Below are 15,287 nucleotides of genomic sequence, written 5' to 3'. Positions count from 1 at the left end.
ATAGTTGGAGCTAGGTTTATTAGCATGTCAGAGTATGCTGGTTCATATGTTAAATAAATTAAGAAATGCAACAGTCACACGACAGGTCTCATATATATTTTCTTCCTGTTTTTCAAAAGGAAACATATTAAAAAGTTTTGCCAATGGACAAATAACTAACCTAAATCTCTCTTACACTAACAACTAACTGAGGTGGACTATACATAAGAAAAACAAAAGACAGCGCTACATAAAGAATGGTCAGCAACCAGCTCCATCTTGAAACTAGAGGTGCTAAGTTACCTTTTATGTTCTCAGTGAGGGGCATGAAGATACTCAGAACACATGCATAGCCACAGTGGACACTGCTGGTTAAAAGACTGATCTCAGGTGCACGCATACCATAAATAGAATATATATAGATGGACAGTCACTCAAAAGAGAACTTTAGCCTTGACTTTGTAATGTTTTATGAAAAGTCCTACAAAGACAGAAGTCTGTCTGTGCTTCAAAAAAGGATTAAGCTTGTGCAGGAAAAGTACTATATACACCTCTATCCAGACAGAACGCGACCCGATGTAACACGAATTTGGATATCACACAGTAAAGCAGCGGGGAGCCCCAGGCCCTGTAAAGCGCCACCCAAGCCCTGCTGCTTTACTACGTTATATCCAAATTTGTGTGGAGCCCCAGACCCACTCAAGCCCCACTGCCAGAGCTCTTGCGGTGATTTAAAGGGCCCGGGGCTCCCCACAGCAGCTGGAGCACTGGGCCCTTTAAATCCCCGCCGGGGCTCTGGTAGCCAGGCTCGGGCGGTGATTTAAAGGGCCAGAGGCTCCAGCTGCTGCGGGGCACCCTGGGCACTTTAAATCCCCTCCTGAGCCCCGCTGCCAGAGTTCTGGTGGTGATTTAAAGGGCCCAGGGCTCCCTACAGCGGCTGGAGTAGCAGGCCCTTTAAGTCCCTGCCGGGGCTCTGGCAGCCGGGCTCAGGTGGTGATTTAAAGGGCCAGAGGCTCCAGCTGCTGCGGGGAGTCCCGGGCCCTTTAAATCCCTGCCTGAGCCCTGCTGCCAGAGTTCCAGTGGTGATTTAAAGGGCCCAGGGCTCCCCACATCAGCTGGAGCACCGGGCCCTCTAAATCACCACCGGGGAAGCCAGTTCAGTCCGGTATGGCGTACCAGCTCTTGTCAGTCCTCCGTACTGGACTGAACCCAATATAATGAGGTCTCACCTATAAGGCGGTGAGATCTTTTGGCTCCTGAGACCACGTTATATCAGGGCAGAGGTGTAGTTTGCCCTGATATCCCACATTATATTAAGCACAGAAGTTGTAGTGAGGTGTTTGATTTAATTTTCAACTCTAACGCTCTATGGCCTTTAAAAAGAAATTCTAAGCTTTGGTTCACTTATTTAGGTTCATTAAAAAATTGGTTCCCCCCCTTGGGGTTGACTCATGTACCAATAAAAAAAAATGAAAGTCCTCAGTCATATTCATTACCCTTGGAAGGATTCCAGTGAATGATCATTAAGATGATGAGAGCAGTGTAGCTGAGTTGGGAGAAAGAACAGGAAAGATTTGCCCTCCTCCACAAAAGGACTAAGAGTAAAAGAGAACCAAGAGTAACATGTTTCAGCACTGGTTAGTCTATGTAAAGATAGATAGATATGATTTTTTTCAGGTGGTCAACAGAATAACTAAGAAAGACTACTGAAGTTTTGTGTTAAAAAAAAATTAACAGGTTTTGCCAGTTCTTTCTGGTTCAGTCATCTCACATATGCCACACAAACATAACTGATAAGCAGAAAGCTTTTTAAAAAGTTATAAACAATCTGGCAATGGGAAGAAACAGAAATTATATCAAAATAAGAATAAGTAGGCAGGATAATTAGATAAAAATATATATTGAATATAAATTCCATAGAATATTCTAACTAATAATGAAAGGTTGTTCAAACGTATTCACAACAAACAAGAAGAGAGGGAAATCTGATCTACTCATACCAGTAGTGGAGAAATTGAGACTGTTTACTATAAGGTTATTTTTCTCTCTGAGGCTCTTTTATGCCTTTACACTTATTAATAATTGAAAAAAACCATAATTGTTTCGCAGCTTTCACTCTCAAGGCCCTCACTTCCCACTGACAACTCTTCTGGCTGAGGAAATTTAGATGAGGCTCCCTCATTAGTTTTGGTCAATCTTTTTCCCTAAATGGCCACAGGGATTGTAAGAGAACAATGCAAGGCAGGCTGGCTGGCTGCCTGTGGACTGAATGATCTGTCTCTGCAGTGCTCCCACTCCATGCCAACCTAGTTACAGGGCTATTTTACTTCCAGCTTGACAAGAACAACAGCAAATAGAGAGTTGACTGAGACAACAACAGGGAGAAATTTGAGTATTGTACATAGCTAGTCGGAATATGGAAATGATTAACAATTGATTCAAGTTTAAGTTTGAACTCAGTTCTCTTATTCTTTTCTTCATTGTAGAAGCTGTGCATTACAGATACATATACAACTGAAGAATTTGCTTGAGATTCTTATAATAATAGTCATGTCCATGTATACATAGGCTCTATATGTATGTGTAGGTTCTTTTATTGCCCTCTTAACTGTAGTATCTGAGTATCTTCCAGCAGTGCATTGCGCAATGTGAAAGATAAAAAAGCTTGACATGTTTACTCTTGAGAAGACAGAGAAGACCTGATAACAGTCTTCAAATATGTTAAGGGCTGTTATAAAGAAGGCAGTGATCAGTTGTTCTCCACATGCACTGAAGGTAGAATAAGAAGTAATGGGCTTAATCTGCAGCAAGGAAGATTTAGGTTTGATATTAGAAAAAGCTTTCTAATTATAAGAATAGTTAAGTGCTGGAATAGGCTTCCAAGGGCAGTTGGGGAATCTCTATTATCAGAGTTTTTAAAAACAGATTGGACAAACAGTGGTCAGGGATGGGCTACATTTACTTGATCCTGCCACAGCGCAGGAGACTGGACTTGACTTCTTTAGGCCCTTCCAGCCCTACATTTCTGTGATTCCATGTGGCCAACATCTGTCACATGAGGTTTATTCTTTTATACTCTCCTCAAGGTAGAAGTGTGTGCAGTGGAGTGTTTTGTTTTGGATTTTTTTTATATAATACACACATATGGAGCTATGGTTTATGCTAGAGGAGGCAAGGTCAAAGAAATACTCCTTGCATTTAGAGTGGAAGGTAGTGAGGGTTGTGATGGCTCATCATTCCTTTGGGAGTTCTTCCACAGTCTTGAGCTGCCCCTGAAAAAGCACTGCATCATTATATGCTATATATCATTGTCTAATCTAGTCTTTTGTTTTTTGTCCTAGGATGAAGGCCTGGAATTCTACCATGGCACTCTTTCAAAAATAAGAAATGTTCTTCCACTCATTTCATTAGGAGTTTTTACTTGGGTAGCCAGCCCTTGATTCCTGATTGACTTGGTTCATTGTAAGTATGAAGAAAAAAGATCAAGCATGCTCAAACATGCAAGTTTGAGTAAAACATAACTACACTCACATAACTTAAAACACGACTGTGACCTTCACATGGACTACAACTATAACTGGTGTTACGGGGGTGATTCCCAGCTTGAATCGACATACTCGTGTTCACTCTCATTGAGCTAGCACTCCAAAATTAGAAGTGTCACTGTGGAAGCAAGAACAGCTGTGAGCAGCAGCATGGGCTAGCCACCCCAGTACAAACCCCCCTGAACTCTGGGTGTATAGGCTTGGGACAGCCACTGCCTGTGCTACGATGACTATGCTACTGTTTTTAGCATACTAGCTCAATGAGCGCTAATGTGAGTGTGTTTACTTGAGCCAGGAATCACACCCCCAGCTCTAACTGTAGGCAAAGCAATGGTCAGAAGGTGTTTGATCTGGGAAAATGTCAAATATTCATACCAGTTTTTGTTTTATCTACACAACCATCCCTAACTGCGATAAACATTTTAGAAACACAGAATGATAGTATACTTTCACTGCTTGAATATGCCTGCTGTAAACCAACCTGTTTTAATACCAGTTTAAGAATCAGAACAGATGTATGGATCTGGTCACAAGTATACTCAGTGCAGAGGAATCATGAGCAACTGTTACACAGTTCAGCTCACAACAGACTTAACTGAAGTCAAAGATAAGAATATAAGGCATTGACAGAAGGATTTCACCTTATGGGTTTTACTAGAAAAGCTTGGTAATAAATTACTATATACTTTATGTGGGAGACGAATATTAATGTATCACCCAAAAGATACTGAAGATTCTTTTGACACTCAAAAATGTGGGACTAAAGGAAGTAACTTTTTAATTAAAACCTACTGCAAAATTCTCCTGCAAAGGCTTAATATATCGTCTTAGGAGAGAATTGGATCTTGCAGTTCCAAATGAGCTATCCCTTCTTCACTTATGAGACCAGACTTCCTATTAGATTTTCTTCAGGGATCTTGCAGTCTCTTACTAGATTGAGCTTTGCCTGACCTTCTTCTTTGTAAAATTAGATTTAATATTGACCTTAAAAATAATAATATCCTGCTTTGCCAAAAAGATGTTCTTACTAAATTGGAGGATCTGAAGGCAATAATAAGTCATTAAAATGATGAATTTCCATTTGTTAAGTATTACTGTCACAAACATTCAAAGATACCCCACTTTCTCTAATCCTATGGGCTAGACTGTGCCTCTGCTTTACATGGCTGTACACATGCAGGGGGCTGGATATGAAGCCCATATAAATAGAGTCCAGGCGTATCTCTTCCCAACCATCTTTACAAAGTGTCCTGTCATAAACATACAGATAAGAGTGACATAGAATCCCTCCTGGGAAGCTGTCCTAAATCATTTGGTTGGCACCTGACCAAAAGGACCAATAAGGAAAGAACATACTTTCAAATCTGTGGGGCTGAGAGGGGAGGTTTTGTTTGCGCTCTCTTTGTTTTGTTCCCTCTCCGGATGGAGAGAGAGACCAGGCAGGTAAATCATCTCCTGAAAACATACCTGAAATGATCCATCTAAGATTACAAAAATTGTAAGTAAGGGCAAGGAAATGCTTTAGATTATCTTTGTAACTTTTAAGCTGAGTCTAGAGGGGAATCCTCTGTGTTTTAAAATCTTTTTATTACCCTGTAAAGTTACCTTCCATCCTGATTTTGCAGATGTGATTCTTTTACTTTTTCTTTAAATAAAGTTCTTCCTTTAAGAACCTGATTGATTTTCAGTGTCCTAGAGACAAAGGAGATTTTGAGCGTACTTGAATTTATATGGGCACTCAGTTCATTCTTGTGAATAAATTGTGAGGGAAAGACACACAGCATTTACAATTTAAAAGGTTCAAGTTAGCATGGCCTGACTGAGGAATTAAAATATCAAGGTGTATTGCAGTAAAATGTGGGGTAAAGGAAGTGGGCTACCAGATTAGCCCTCAATTAAAAAAAGACTGGATTGGGCCTTTTCTTCTTTTTCCTCATCTAGTAGGGAGATTTTGGTTAAGGACTTTGTATGTTCATTAACTTCAAAAATATTCAGATTCCATCTGGGATGAGGAATGGTTCAGATGTTTTTTATTTTATTTTATTGTTTGAATACATTTAATGAATGCATAAACAATTAAAAATGTTAATGGTAGAAAAGAGCCCAAATAGTCAGGGCATGTGTCAAGCTAATATTTTTTTTTTTATGGAGGTATTTGAGGAAGGAGATCTTATTTAAAAGGTTCCATTGGGTGTTACTGATTTTGTTTATATGTTCAATTGTGCTTTTAAAACAACTGTCAAAGATGCCCAGAGCTCAGGATAAGGTCATTTGGCCTGTATTATAAATCTAAATTAAAAAACAAAACAACTGGAGATAAATGTAGAAATGTAGCCTTCATAAAATCTCCATATAGTTCTAAGGTTAAAAGGAAGTGTACCATCATGAAAGCATAATAAATAAGCAAGTAGTACTATAGCTCCATATAGTTTAATTATAGTTTAGTTATTACAGCAAATAAAACTATACAATAATCTACATTAAAAGAAAAGTACTGATTATAATCAACCTGTAACATTAGTTTATCCTACATAAAACAAACATCCTAAGAAAAGTTAAAGCAAGTACAGTATTCAGGTTAAAAGCACTGAACAAGAAGTTTTCAGAAATTCATTATCCAGCTCTAATTAATTTTGTATTTCTTCTCTGTAATTGAAAGTACTCAAGACATGCTTAGCATCATTGCAGTTCTACACAAACTTCTGATCATTAGAAAGAATTTGTAGTATGGCAGGGGTAAGACATTTAAGAACACTAATAATTGAAAAATATCGTTAAAGGAAATATTTTCTGCTGAGCTTGAATAGACTTGCTATATTCATGAATGTACATATGTACTTGGTTTGATAAAACATGTCCTTTTTTCAAAACTGAATATGTAAGCTTGTCCTTTTCTTCAGAGGAGACAGAATTATGATTGCCAGAAAGTGTCCATTTTCCCCCACTGGACTAACTCTCTCATTCTTTGTTTGGTGCTAGGAGACTTTTGTTCAATGATGTATAAAAATGGTTAAACATTTCTTTTTATCTGACTATAGTATTAGACAGATGAAATGTTTTCAAATCAATTATTGAAATCTAAAAAGTACCATTTAAGAGCAACAAATACTTTATCTTTCAGATTTTCTGAAAGAAAGGGTACTCAGAAGATTTTAATAGACTCTTGTGTTTGATTAAGACAGATTTGTAAGAGAAAAAAGATGCTGGGGAAGCCAACAGCAATCATTAAGTCTGTCCCATCTAGTCTATCTACCCATCATAAATTCCAGTTGATGATAGTCCCATAACACTGTAAACACAGGATTAAATATCTATTTAACTTTTATACCTCAGCAACCCTTTTTATCTCAATCTCCATAGAACAATCTGCATTTCACTCATGGCAGCAGGATGATTTATTAAAGAACAGAGGTCTGATTTTTCCCTGGTTATTCTGAATAACTGACATTTTTGAGTAGGAAAAAATAAACAACAAAATATATGATAAGATGTTCTTTGCATTTAAAGTTGAGCTGGATCTTGTTATTGATTATCCTAAAACTTTTTGATTTAGGAAAAAGTTCATTATAACCTCAAAGAATACTTTCCTGTGGAATATTTTCCTTTTTATGACTTGCTGATCAGGTACTAGTATTTTGTTAAAGATCTGTTATTTTTAGAGGATAGTATTGAGGTTTCAACAACATGGGTTCTGTTCATCCCACAGGTGCCAGGATGTGTCTAAAGATGGAGAGTTCTTTATTGTGCCATGAAGAGAAGAAATCACCCTCAAGGGAAGGCAGGAAGTGTTTGCATTGGTGCCCACCATGAGGGTTTTGTCAGGGGAGGGGAGCTGTAAGTTGCAGCTGCGGTAGCCAACAGAGCAAAAACTGTCCAAGGGACAAGCTGAATCAGAATATCCCACTGTTGCCAACTCCCATAATTCTGTCACATGTTTATGATATTGGAATTTTTCTTAGAGCCCCAGCTGCTGGAATCACAAGAATGCATGAGACTCTCAGCTTTCATTTAATAAAATTTAAATTGCTAGTTGTCATGGTTGTGGAGAAAACCTTAAAACAAAGCGAGGAAGCAAATAAAAAGAACAAACACATATCTTTTTTATTATGATTAAAAATTATGATTTTTAAACCAATGTTATGAGGTTTGAGACCTGACATGATAATTGAGTGCATGGAGGTTTTCTGTAAATTGGGGTTGGGATTTTTTGACAAAATGTTTTTGTTGGACAATGCTGATTCAAAAACAAAACTTCTCATGGAAATGTAACAATTTTAATTAAAATTTAGTTAGGAAGGGTTTCAGGTCCAGGATAGAATTTCTGGTCACAGACAGAGAAAGAAAGCCCAAAAAAAGCCAATAGCACAGTGCTTCAGGCACTCAGCTGGGATGCCATATAGAGCAGGGACTTAAACTCAGGTCTCTCACATCCCAGGTGAGTGCCCTAACCACTGGAATACTCGTTGTTCTGGGGATGGGCTTGCCAGTCTCTCTGTTTTTTCTACAAAAAAATTTCAAAAGGTCTCAGTTTTGTTCCAATACGTGATGAAAATAAATGTTAGATTCTTACACAGCAGGTAAGACTAGATGATCACAGTAGACCCTTCTGGCATTGGAATTTATGATTTTTTTTTAAATGGAATTCTTGTTTTCTTGCCAGACCTAGTTTTCAGTATTGATTTCTGTCACCCATATTACTAATACCCCTTGCCAGCACTATACAGTTTTAACGGTCTTCATCTGTACTGGCTAGCTGCAGCCCTTCTATTTGAGGGGGCAGGTTTTGGGCTCTTCCATTGACAGAGGGCCTGCACTTTGTATTACACCTGCTTCAGTTAGCATAATCAAAGGCTGAATCTAGCCCTGTCTGTGGGTGTATAAGGCTTCTTTTAAAATATATCAAGAAACAGAAAGATATCGATAGATAGGTGTAGTAAACTGTGTGACAGTGAGAGAAAACACCTGCATCCTTACAATAAAATGTACGTTTGGCTGACCATCAAGGTTATTTCTCGTGCTGCATCATTCTAGATGTGCCATACACTAAATCAAAAGCTCATCACCTGCAGTTATAAAAAGCTATTTTTGTGTTTCAGATCAACTGGTGACCAAATGGCCCTGTTAACAATTCATGTAAACTCACCAAAGTGTGAGTTTCCTTAGCAAAGACATAAATTACATGCCGCTAGTGTTCAGCAAGTGGTGTTTGACTGACGCTCATTCCATTACAATTGTTGATGGAAACTGAAAGAATTTCATTTTCTTACTATTGCTATGAGTTGAGAACAACAAATTCTTAAATTAGTTCTGAAATAGAAAAATATGACAACAAAACCATGGACATGGAAATGTATCAATATTGCATCCTGCAGTATGACGGACTACTACAGTAGTTAAGATACTTTGGAGTGATAGGGTGCTGTGCAACTTCAAAACTAATAGTGTTCCAAATACTGTTGTGCTTTTAAATCTTGGAGTTGTTTGCCTCATGCCATTTTTCCTTTAGAAGTCAGTATATTTTTATTATTTAATATTGATAGTTTGTTATATATTAGCTATATTCCCACATTCCAATATACTTAACTAAACCAAAATGTAATTTTAAGATATGCTAGAAAAGCAAGTAAAGTGAAAGACAGTTTAAACCACAACAGATTTTAAATTATGGTATATCAGCAGAGGCAGATATCTGTCTAAAACAAAAGAAGCTTATAAAAATGAGTTAAGTAATACTCCACTACAGTAAGACTTTACAATAAGCACTTCCAATTAATAGGGAAAGTAGATCATTTATTAGAAAGATTTTCCCAAAACATTTACATTTCCAAGTATTGTTCTCTTTTTGGTCAGTACAAAGTAAAACAATTTTTAGTTTAACTGAAAGTATTCCTGATGTAAGAATTTGTGTATGAAATTATTTAAAATTATACTCCTAGCTCAAGCAGAGTGATGGTGGTAGTTTTTTTTTTTTTTAACCTAAAACACAGTACACTGTTTCAGTTATATTGTTAAACTAACCTGTCAGTATTAGGTACTTTGATATAATGTGCACAGAATAGGTGCAAGACAAAAATAATTGCATGTTAAGTACACTTTTGAGATAGGGTAGCAGCTGTACATATTAAAAATGGGTTCAACTTTTAACTTAAAGCAAGGATTCAACCCCTTTGTTTTGTATGAAAACATAGCGTAATTTACAGCACAATCTGTGAGCAAAGATTCAGTTCCCTAGGGATTTTCAACAGAATCATTATTTAGTTTATGAGTTAATTGAAACTGATTTAAAAATGGGACCTTTAAATGTCCTGTATCTGACTTTTTTTTTTTAACCTCCATTTACTAAAAAGTGTCTGGCTTCCTATCTTTCAAACTTTTCATATTACAACAACTCATTGTCAGCTATCATTAAATGTACATTTGAATGAATTAGGTTGTGATTAAAAAAGTTATTAATGATTGTTTGTTCATATCCTTTCCATTATATTAACAACATTCCCCTATTCAAAATGTCTTCACAGTATAATGTGAAACCTTAATCACAGTTGCAGGAACATAAGAAAATATTTAGAATTGATATGTATTTGTGCTGGAAGCATGAACTCATAATTAGGGTCTTGCAAGGGAGATTAATGTGCTGCCTGTGGTGTGATTCCTTATCAGTTAGGAGCAGAAGGAAGTTCCTTGTGATAACACAGAGTCTGTCACTATCAGTGTAAATGTGCTCTGCGGGAATTGGTGTACAGTTAAGAAACATCCCATAACTTGGCATTTCTCTGCTTCTTAGGTTTTACATTGGGAGGAAGAGTGATCTCACACTTAACCAACCTAAATCCCTTTTAAATAAAGATTTTGTTTATGGAATAACATATATAACAAACCTCTCTATAGTATATTTAAAACAGAAAAAAGTATTACTCTATTGCAATAGTAGAAATAAGAAATATGCCTTCCCTTCACCGTCTTTATTGAGGCAAATTTATCACTTCTAATTCAATTTATTTTCCCTTAACCTAAAGTTCATATTCTGGAATCAGAGTATTCCAATGCAAACAGAAATTGTAAACCTTACATATATCTTCCACACATATAATACCAATGCTTCCTGCAATTATGTAAAAAGAATCTAGGCTTGTTAAAAACAAAATCCAGGAAAAGCTACTATATTTTAATCATGGTGGTAGGGTTTTGTGAGATCACTTGTAGAGTTGCATGAAAATTGTCAGACACAGGTTTGCCCTTTCACAGTCAAACTCCTCCCCTGCCCCCGCATCCCATCCCGCCCCAGTCAAACCTAGACGCTGCATCACTCTTTTGTTGGGGGAAAAAAAATCAGTACAAATATTGTCAATTTGTACTCTCTTAAATTATATGGAACATTACCAAGCTATATTCTCTTTTCTCACGAAAACCTTTCCAAGTACAAAACTGAAATCTTGCTCAATTGATTTAGTATCCAATGCCTCTCCTTCCCTAGCTTCACAAGAAATTATGTGTTTTCTTACCTGAAAGTTCATTCTCTTCAATTGATCCAATGGAAAAATTAGCTGGACTGATTGAAGGACTGGAAGTAAAGCTTGCATATCCAATGGATGAGTTGATTTCAAAATAGTCATGGCTGTGATTTAGTCGGTGAAATTCCAGAGAAGATACTATTGATGTTCTCTGTTTGGGCTGAAAAAATAAGAGTTCAAAGTGTAACTAATGTAACCCCAGACATTAGATTATTTCCTGCATCTTCATTATTTGACATTCACCCCCACATAATTGGAGTTCATCTCTTTCTAAAAATGTTATTTAGCCAAAGACAAGACAAGCTGTGGTGACTTAGATCTAACTTTTTCTCCAAAATCTGAACAGCAGTTTTGCATATTTGTCACCTTAATCACAGAATACATTTTTGCTTAGGAAGATAACATGCTTCTACAGGTTTACCTATATTAATTGCAATCTTTTTTAAAAATACAGAGGTGCACTCCTTTCAGCAGTTAGATAGCTGGCTCTGAACTTTTGCTCTGCAAAACATTTAGGTCTACCTCACCGATGTCTAGAAACTAGCAAACCAGTAATAATAGTAAATAAATTCCACTCAGCCTGGTCAGGCAGCCCCTCTGATATTTATTCATACAGGCAAGGCTCATCTTAATTAGTCAAAGACTCTCAAAGATCTACAAGCTTATTTAGAACTAAAGAGACAATGTCAGTTTAAAAGCCATGCTCATTCCTTCACCTATTTTCATAATACTCTGTATTATTAAAACTGAAAGTACAAAACTGGAGGTGGAGGTTTGGTTAGTCTCTCAACATGCCAGGGCAGCACAGCATACGTAGAGATCATCTGAAGAAAAGAATCTGCTCCTGGTGAAGGCTAGTAGCAGATGATTATCCCTAGGAAACAATGGCTCTTCCTGAGGCCATGTAGCTACTGAGACCCCTTGCTCAGCACAAAATGCTAAAGTACAATCTAGCCCAATGAAGTAATTTTCACTTTTGTTTATGGCCCATTTTATTTTGAGGTTATTAATATTGAAATGTTTGTATTACAAATACAGAAAACCAAAAGTATTTTGCAAAAAAACAACTGTTACCATTGGAATGTTAAAACAAAAAAATCTTGAAACGTAATTTGGCTCAGGTTTTGTAAAAGTTTTCTTGTTCAATAGCAAAATTTGGGGCATAATGTTAATTGACTGTGTCCTGTTAAAACTGAAGAAGTTGTGTAGGTAAGGACAGGCACCCAGTTGGGACTCGTTTGCAGTCTTTGGAAATTAACTTCTTTAATAATCCAAAAAATAATTTATGGCTTGCAAGGCTCATTCCTAGGACTACTAATTGCTGTGAAGATTTTCACAAAGTGGGACAGACTCCCGCATCAAATAGCTTTAAGTAAGAGGTACTGGTATGGGTCTTAGCCAAACTACTGATCTGGACAAAAATACAACAAAAGTGCACCATTTATTTTTGCTAAAATAAGATTCACCAGTGACATAATTATGTTTAAAAGGGATATGTTGCAAGAAGGTTTCTCATCCATCAGATAAATATTCTTGCCCCAAGTCCAACCAGGGGTTGATCTGGGGGCCTTGCAGTAGGTCAGTTTCTTCTGTTGAGAGAAGCTGATGTCATGGAGTTATGTCTGGTGTAATTGGTTTATTCACATGATATACAAGACTCTAGTTACTCTTAAACTGAGACAGGCCCAACCCCACATAGGCAGCTCTGGAAACTCCAACTCAGTCACCCTGAGCAGCCACCTCCATCTTTGTTCTTCCAGGCCTCTAGTCATCCTCCTAGCTGCCATGCTGCCTTCCCCTCCTGGCTGTGCTATATCAGTTGCCAGTCAGAAGAGTAGCAGCAGATTCACCACACTGCCACCAGCTAGCCTGTTACTGCTCAGCTGATTTACCATGTATTAGTCTAGAAGAACATACACTACAGTGGCTTTTCTTTGAAGGTTTCAGCGCAAACTTCATGCACAAATCTTTGAAAAACTATTTTATTAATTTCAAAGGGATGGGTACCTGCACTAAAGTGTTTTGCTCAATTAAGTCTCCAGGACTTACCTGATAAGAAGTGATCTCTTGCTGATCCTAGTATTTGACTTCATCCTAAATTCCCCACACACTGATACTAAGGGCCCACAATCATTAATCCCAATTGGCAAAGGAAGTGTATGGGGAAGGGGAGAGGGGGATATTACAGTAGACCAGAAGGGTTCCGTTTTGGTCACATTATACTACTGTTGGGGAAGGATGGGCACAGCTGTATGGGAGGGAACCACAGGTGATGCTTTCCTGGTTTTAGGAAACACTTTTTGCTGCTTTAAATAACCATTTAATAATAAATCTGATTACTTTCATAAGGTGGCCTAACCTGCAGCTGGATAGTAGCTATAGCCTCAGTAGTCTCTTCATAGGTGCTTTCACCCTACTGTGGCAAAAATGCCTGAGCACTTAGATCTAAGCTAGGAGCCTTTCAGTACAGCCACACAAAGGACTGATTTTCGGAACTCCTTCAATATTCCTGTGCACACAGAACATTAGGATTGCAAATCCACCTAACATACTAACAGATGGGTAAGCAGGTAACATTCCTACTCTGCTTTGAATACAGTCTACACACATACAGCTCAAGTTTACCCTCTTCTTGGGCTTTGACATTATTCTACAAATCAACTAAATCTAAACATAACAAGATTTGTTTCTAATCCTAGGGTTCTTCTGCAGAACCTTCTCTATCTCAGCCTCTAATTCCCTTTTCCCTAGAGAGGAAGGCAGGCAGTCTAATTCTGTTATATACTGACTGGCGCTAACAAGAACCACCTGCCAGCATGCAGCAATTAGTATAGACATGCACGGTTCTAGCACCTAAACATTAGAGGCACAATAGAGGATTCTTATCCAGGGTCCTAGAAAACGTCAAGCTATTACAATCTGCTAATAGTTCATTAATATATGCTAATTGCGGCTAGAAGCACAAATCTACCTCATACAAAGTTGTCACAGCAGAAGCACTGAGCATTAAAATTGACAGGATAGCCTACTCAGGGCCACCCAGAGGGGGGGGGAACAAGTGGGGCAATATGCCCTAGGCCCTGGGCCCCACAGGGGCCCCCATGAGAGTTTTTTGTGGGCCCTGGAGCGGGGTCCTCCACTCGCTCCAGGGCCCCGGAAAACTCTTGCAGGGGCTGGGCCCCTGGAGCTTCTTCTGCTCCGGGTGTTCTGTGGCAATTTGGCGGTGGGAGGTCCTTCCGCCCCAGGACCCGCAGCTGAAGTGCCAGGTCTTCGGTGGCAATTTGGTGGCGGGGTGTCCTTCCACTCCGGGACTCGCTGCCGAAGTATCCCGAAGACCTGCAGCAGGAGGTCCTTCCACCCCGGGACCCGCTGCCAAAGTGCCTGAGCCTAATCTGCTGCTATTAAAAACTGCCAAAATTTCTCTTTATGAGAAAACTGAAGGCCTATAAGGTCCTCTGTAATATTTCTCTGCAGGAGCTTAGGATCAAAATATTGGAGTCATGAGGCATGGTCTCAGGGGAAAGGCTGAATACAACAGTCCATAGGACTTCCCTGAAGTAGTTCCTGTGTGAACTAAAGCATATCTTTTAAAAGAAGAATTTTTTCATTTATAAATTGCAGTGGTGGAGAAACAATTAAAGTCTAGACACCCCTTTTCATATGTACCACATCACAATCTTGATTAGACATCAGTCCAAAATGAAACAATGTCACTGCAAGTCAATTTTCTGTAGTTTTTTGATCCAAACATTTCACATGCTAAAAAATAGTAACACAGAACAACTACAAATTCAGATATCTAACTTGGTTCTCCCTTCTCAGTTTAGAGCCATCCATGGGTCTATGATCCCTTGGAAGATGCAAGTGTACTAGGTGTAACAGTTTCTCAACTCATCTATTTAAACAACAGTCTCATATTTCCTTGCATTATAAAAAGATGTGCATTTTGTATGATGAAAAATAGAGAAAAGCAGATTGCAAACCTTGCCATTTAAATACAAAATAAATAATCATAAAATGAAACTTTTGCTCATGAAAGGTGCAGAATTACCACAGACGCCAGAGAATACCCCTGTTTACCCAAAGAACAGATACAACATAGACAGTGATGGATCAGGCTTCACACCTGTGCATTCTCATGAACTTCAATTTTGACCTGGAAGCTTCAACATGCCTGTTTCATTCTCAGCCTAATTACTGAGATTAGCAGCAACAGAGTGTGAGCTGTCTATTAATTGTACATCTGCTTATT

General features: G+C 38.2%; 1 protein-coding gene across 8 annotated transcripts in view; it reads right to left on the bottom strand.

Annotated features, from left to right (window-relative positions):
* ANKS1B (ankyrin repeat and sterile alpha motif domain containing 1B) overlaps window positions 1-15,287 on the bottom strand; it is a 756,551-nt gene that overhangs the window by 416,876 nt on the left and 324,388 nt on the right. For all 8 annotated transcript variants that reach the window (XM_030548477.1, XM_030548479.1, XM_030548473.1 and 5 more), the window contains one exon: window positions 11,027-11,195. In XM_030548477.1, coding sequence (XP_030404337.1) covers window positions 11,027-11,195 — 169 coding nt within the window. The remainder of the gene's footprint in view (window positions 1-11,026; window positions 11,196-15,287) is intronic.

Source organism: Gopherus evgoodei, chromosome 1 (assembly GCF_007399415.2).
Source record: "Gopherus evgoodei ecotype Sinaloan lineage chromosome 1, rGopEvg1_v1.p, whole genome shotgun sequence".
NCBI lineage: Eukaryota > Metazoa > Chordata > Testudines > Testudinidae > Gopherus > Gopherus evgoodei.
This window is presented reverse-complemented; position numbering and strand designations above follow the sequence as displayed.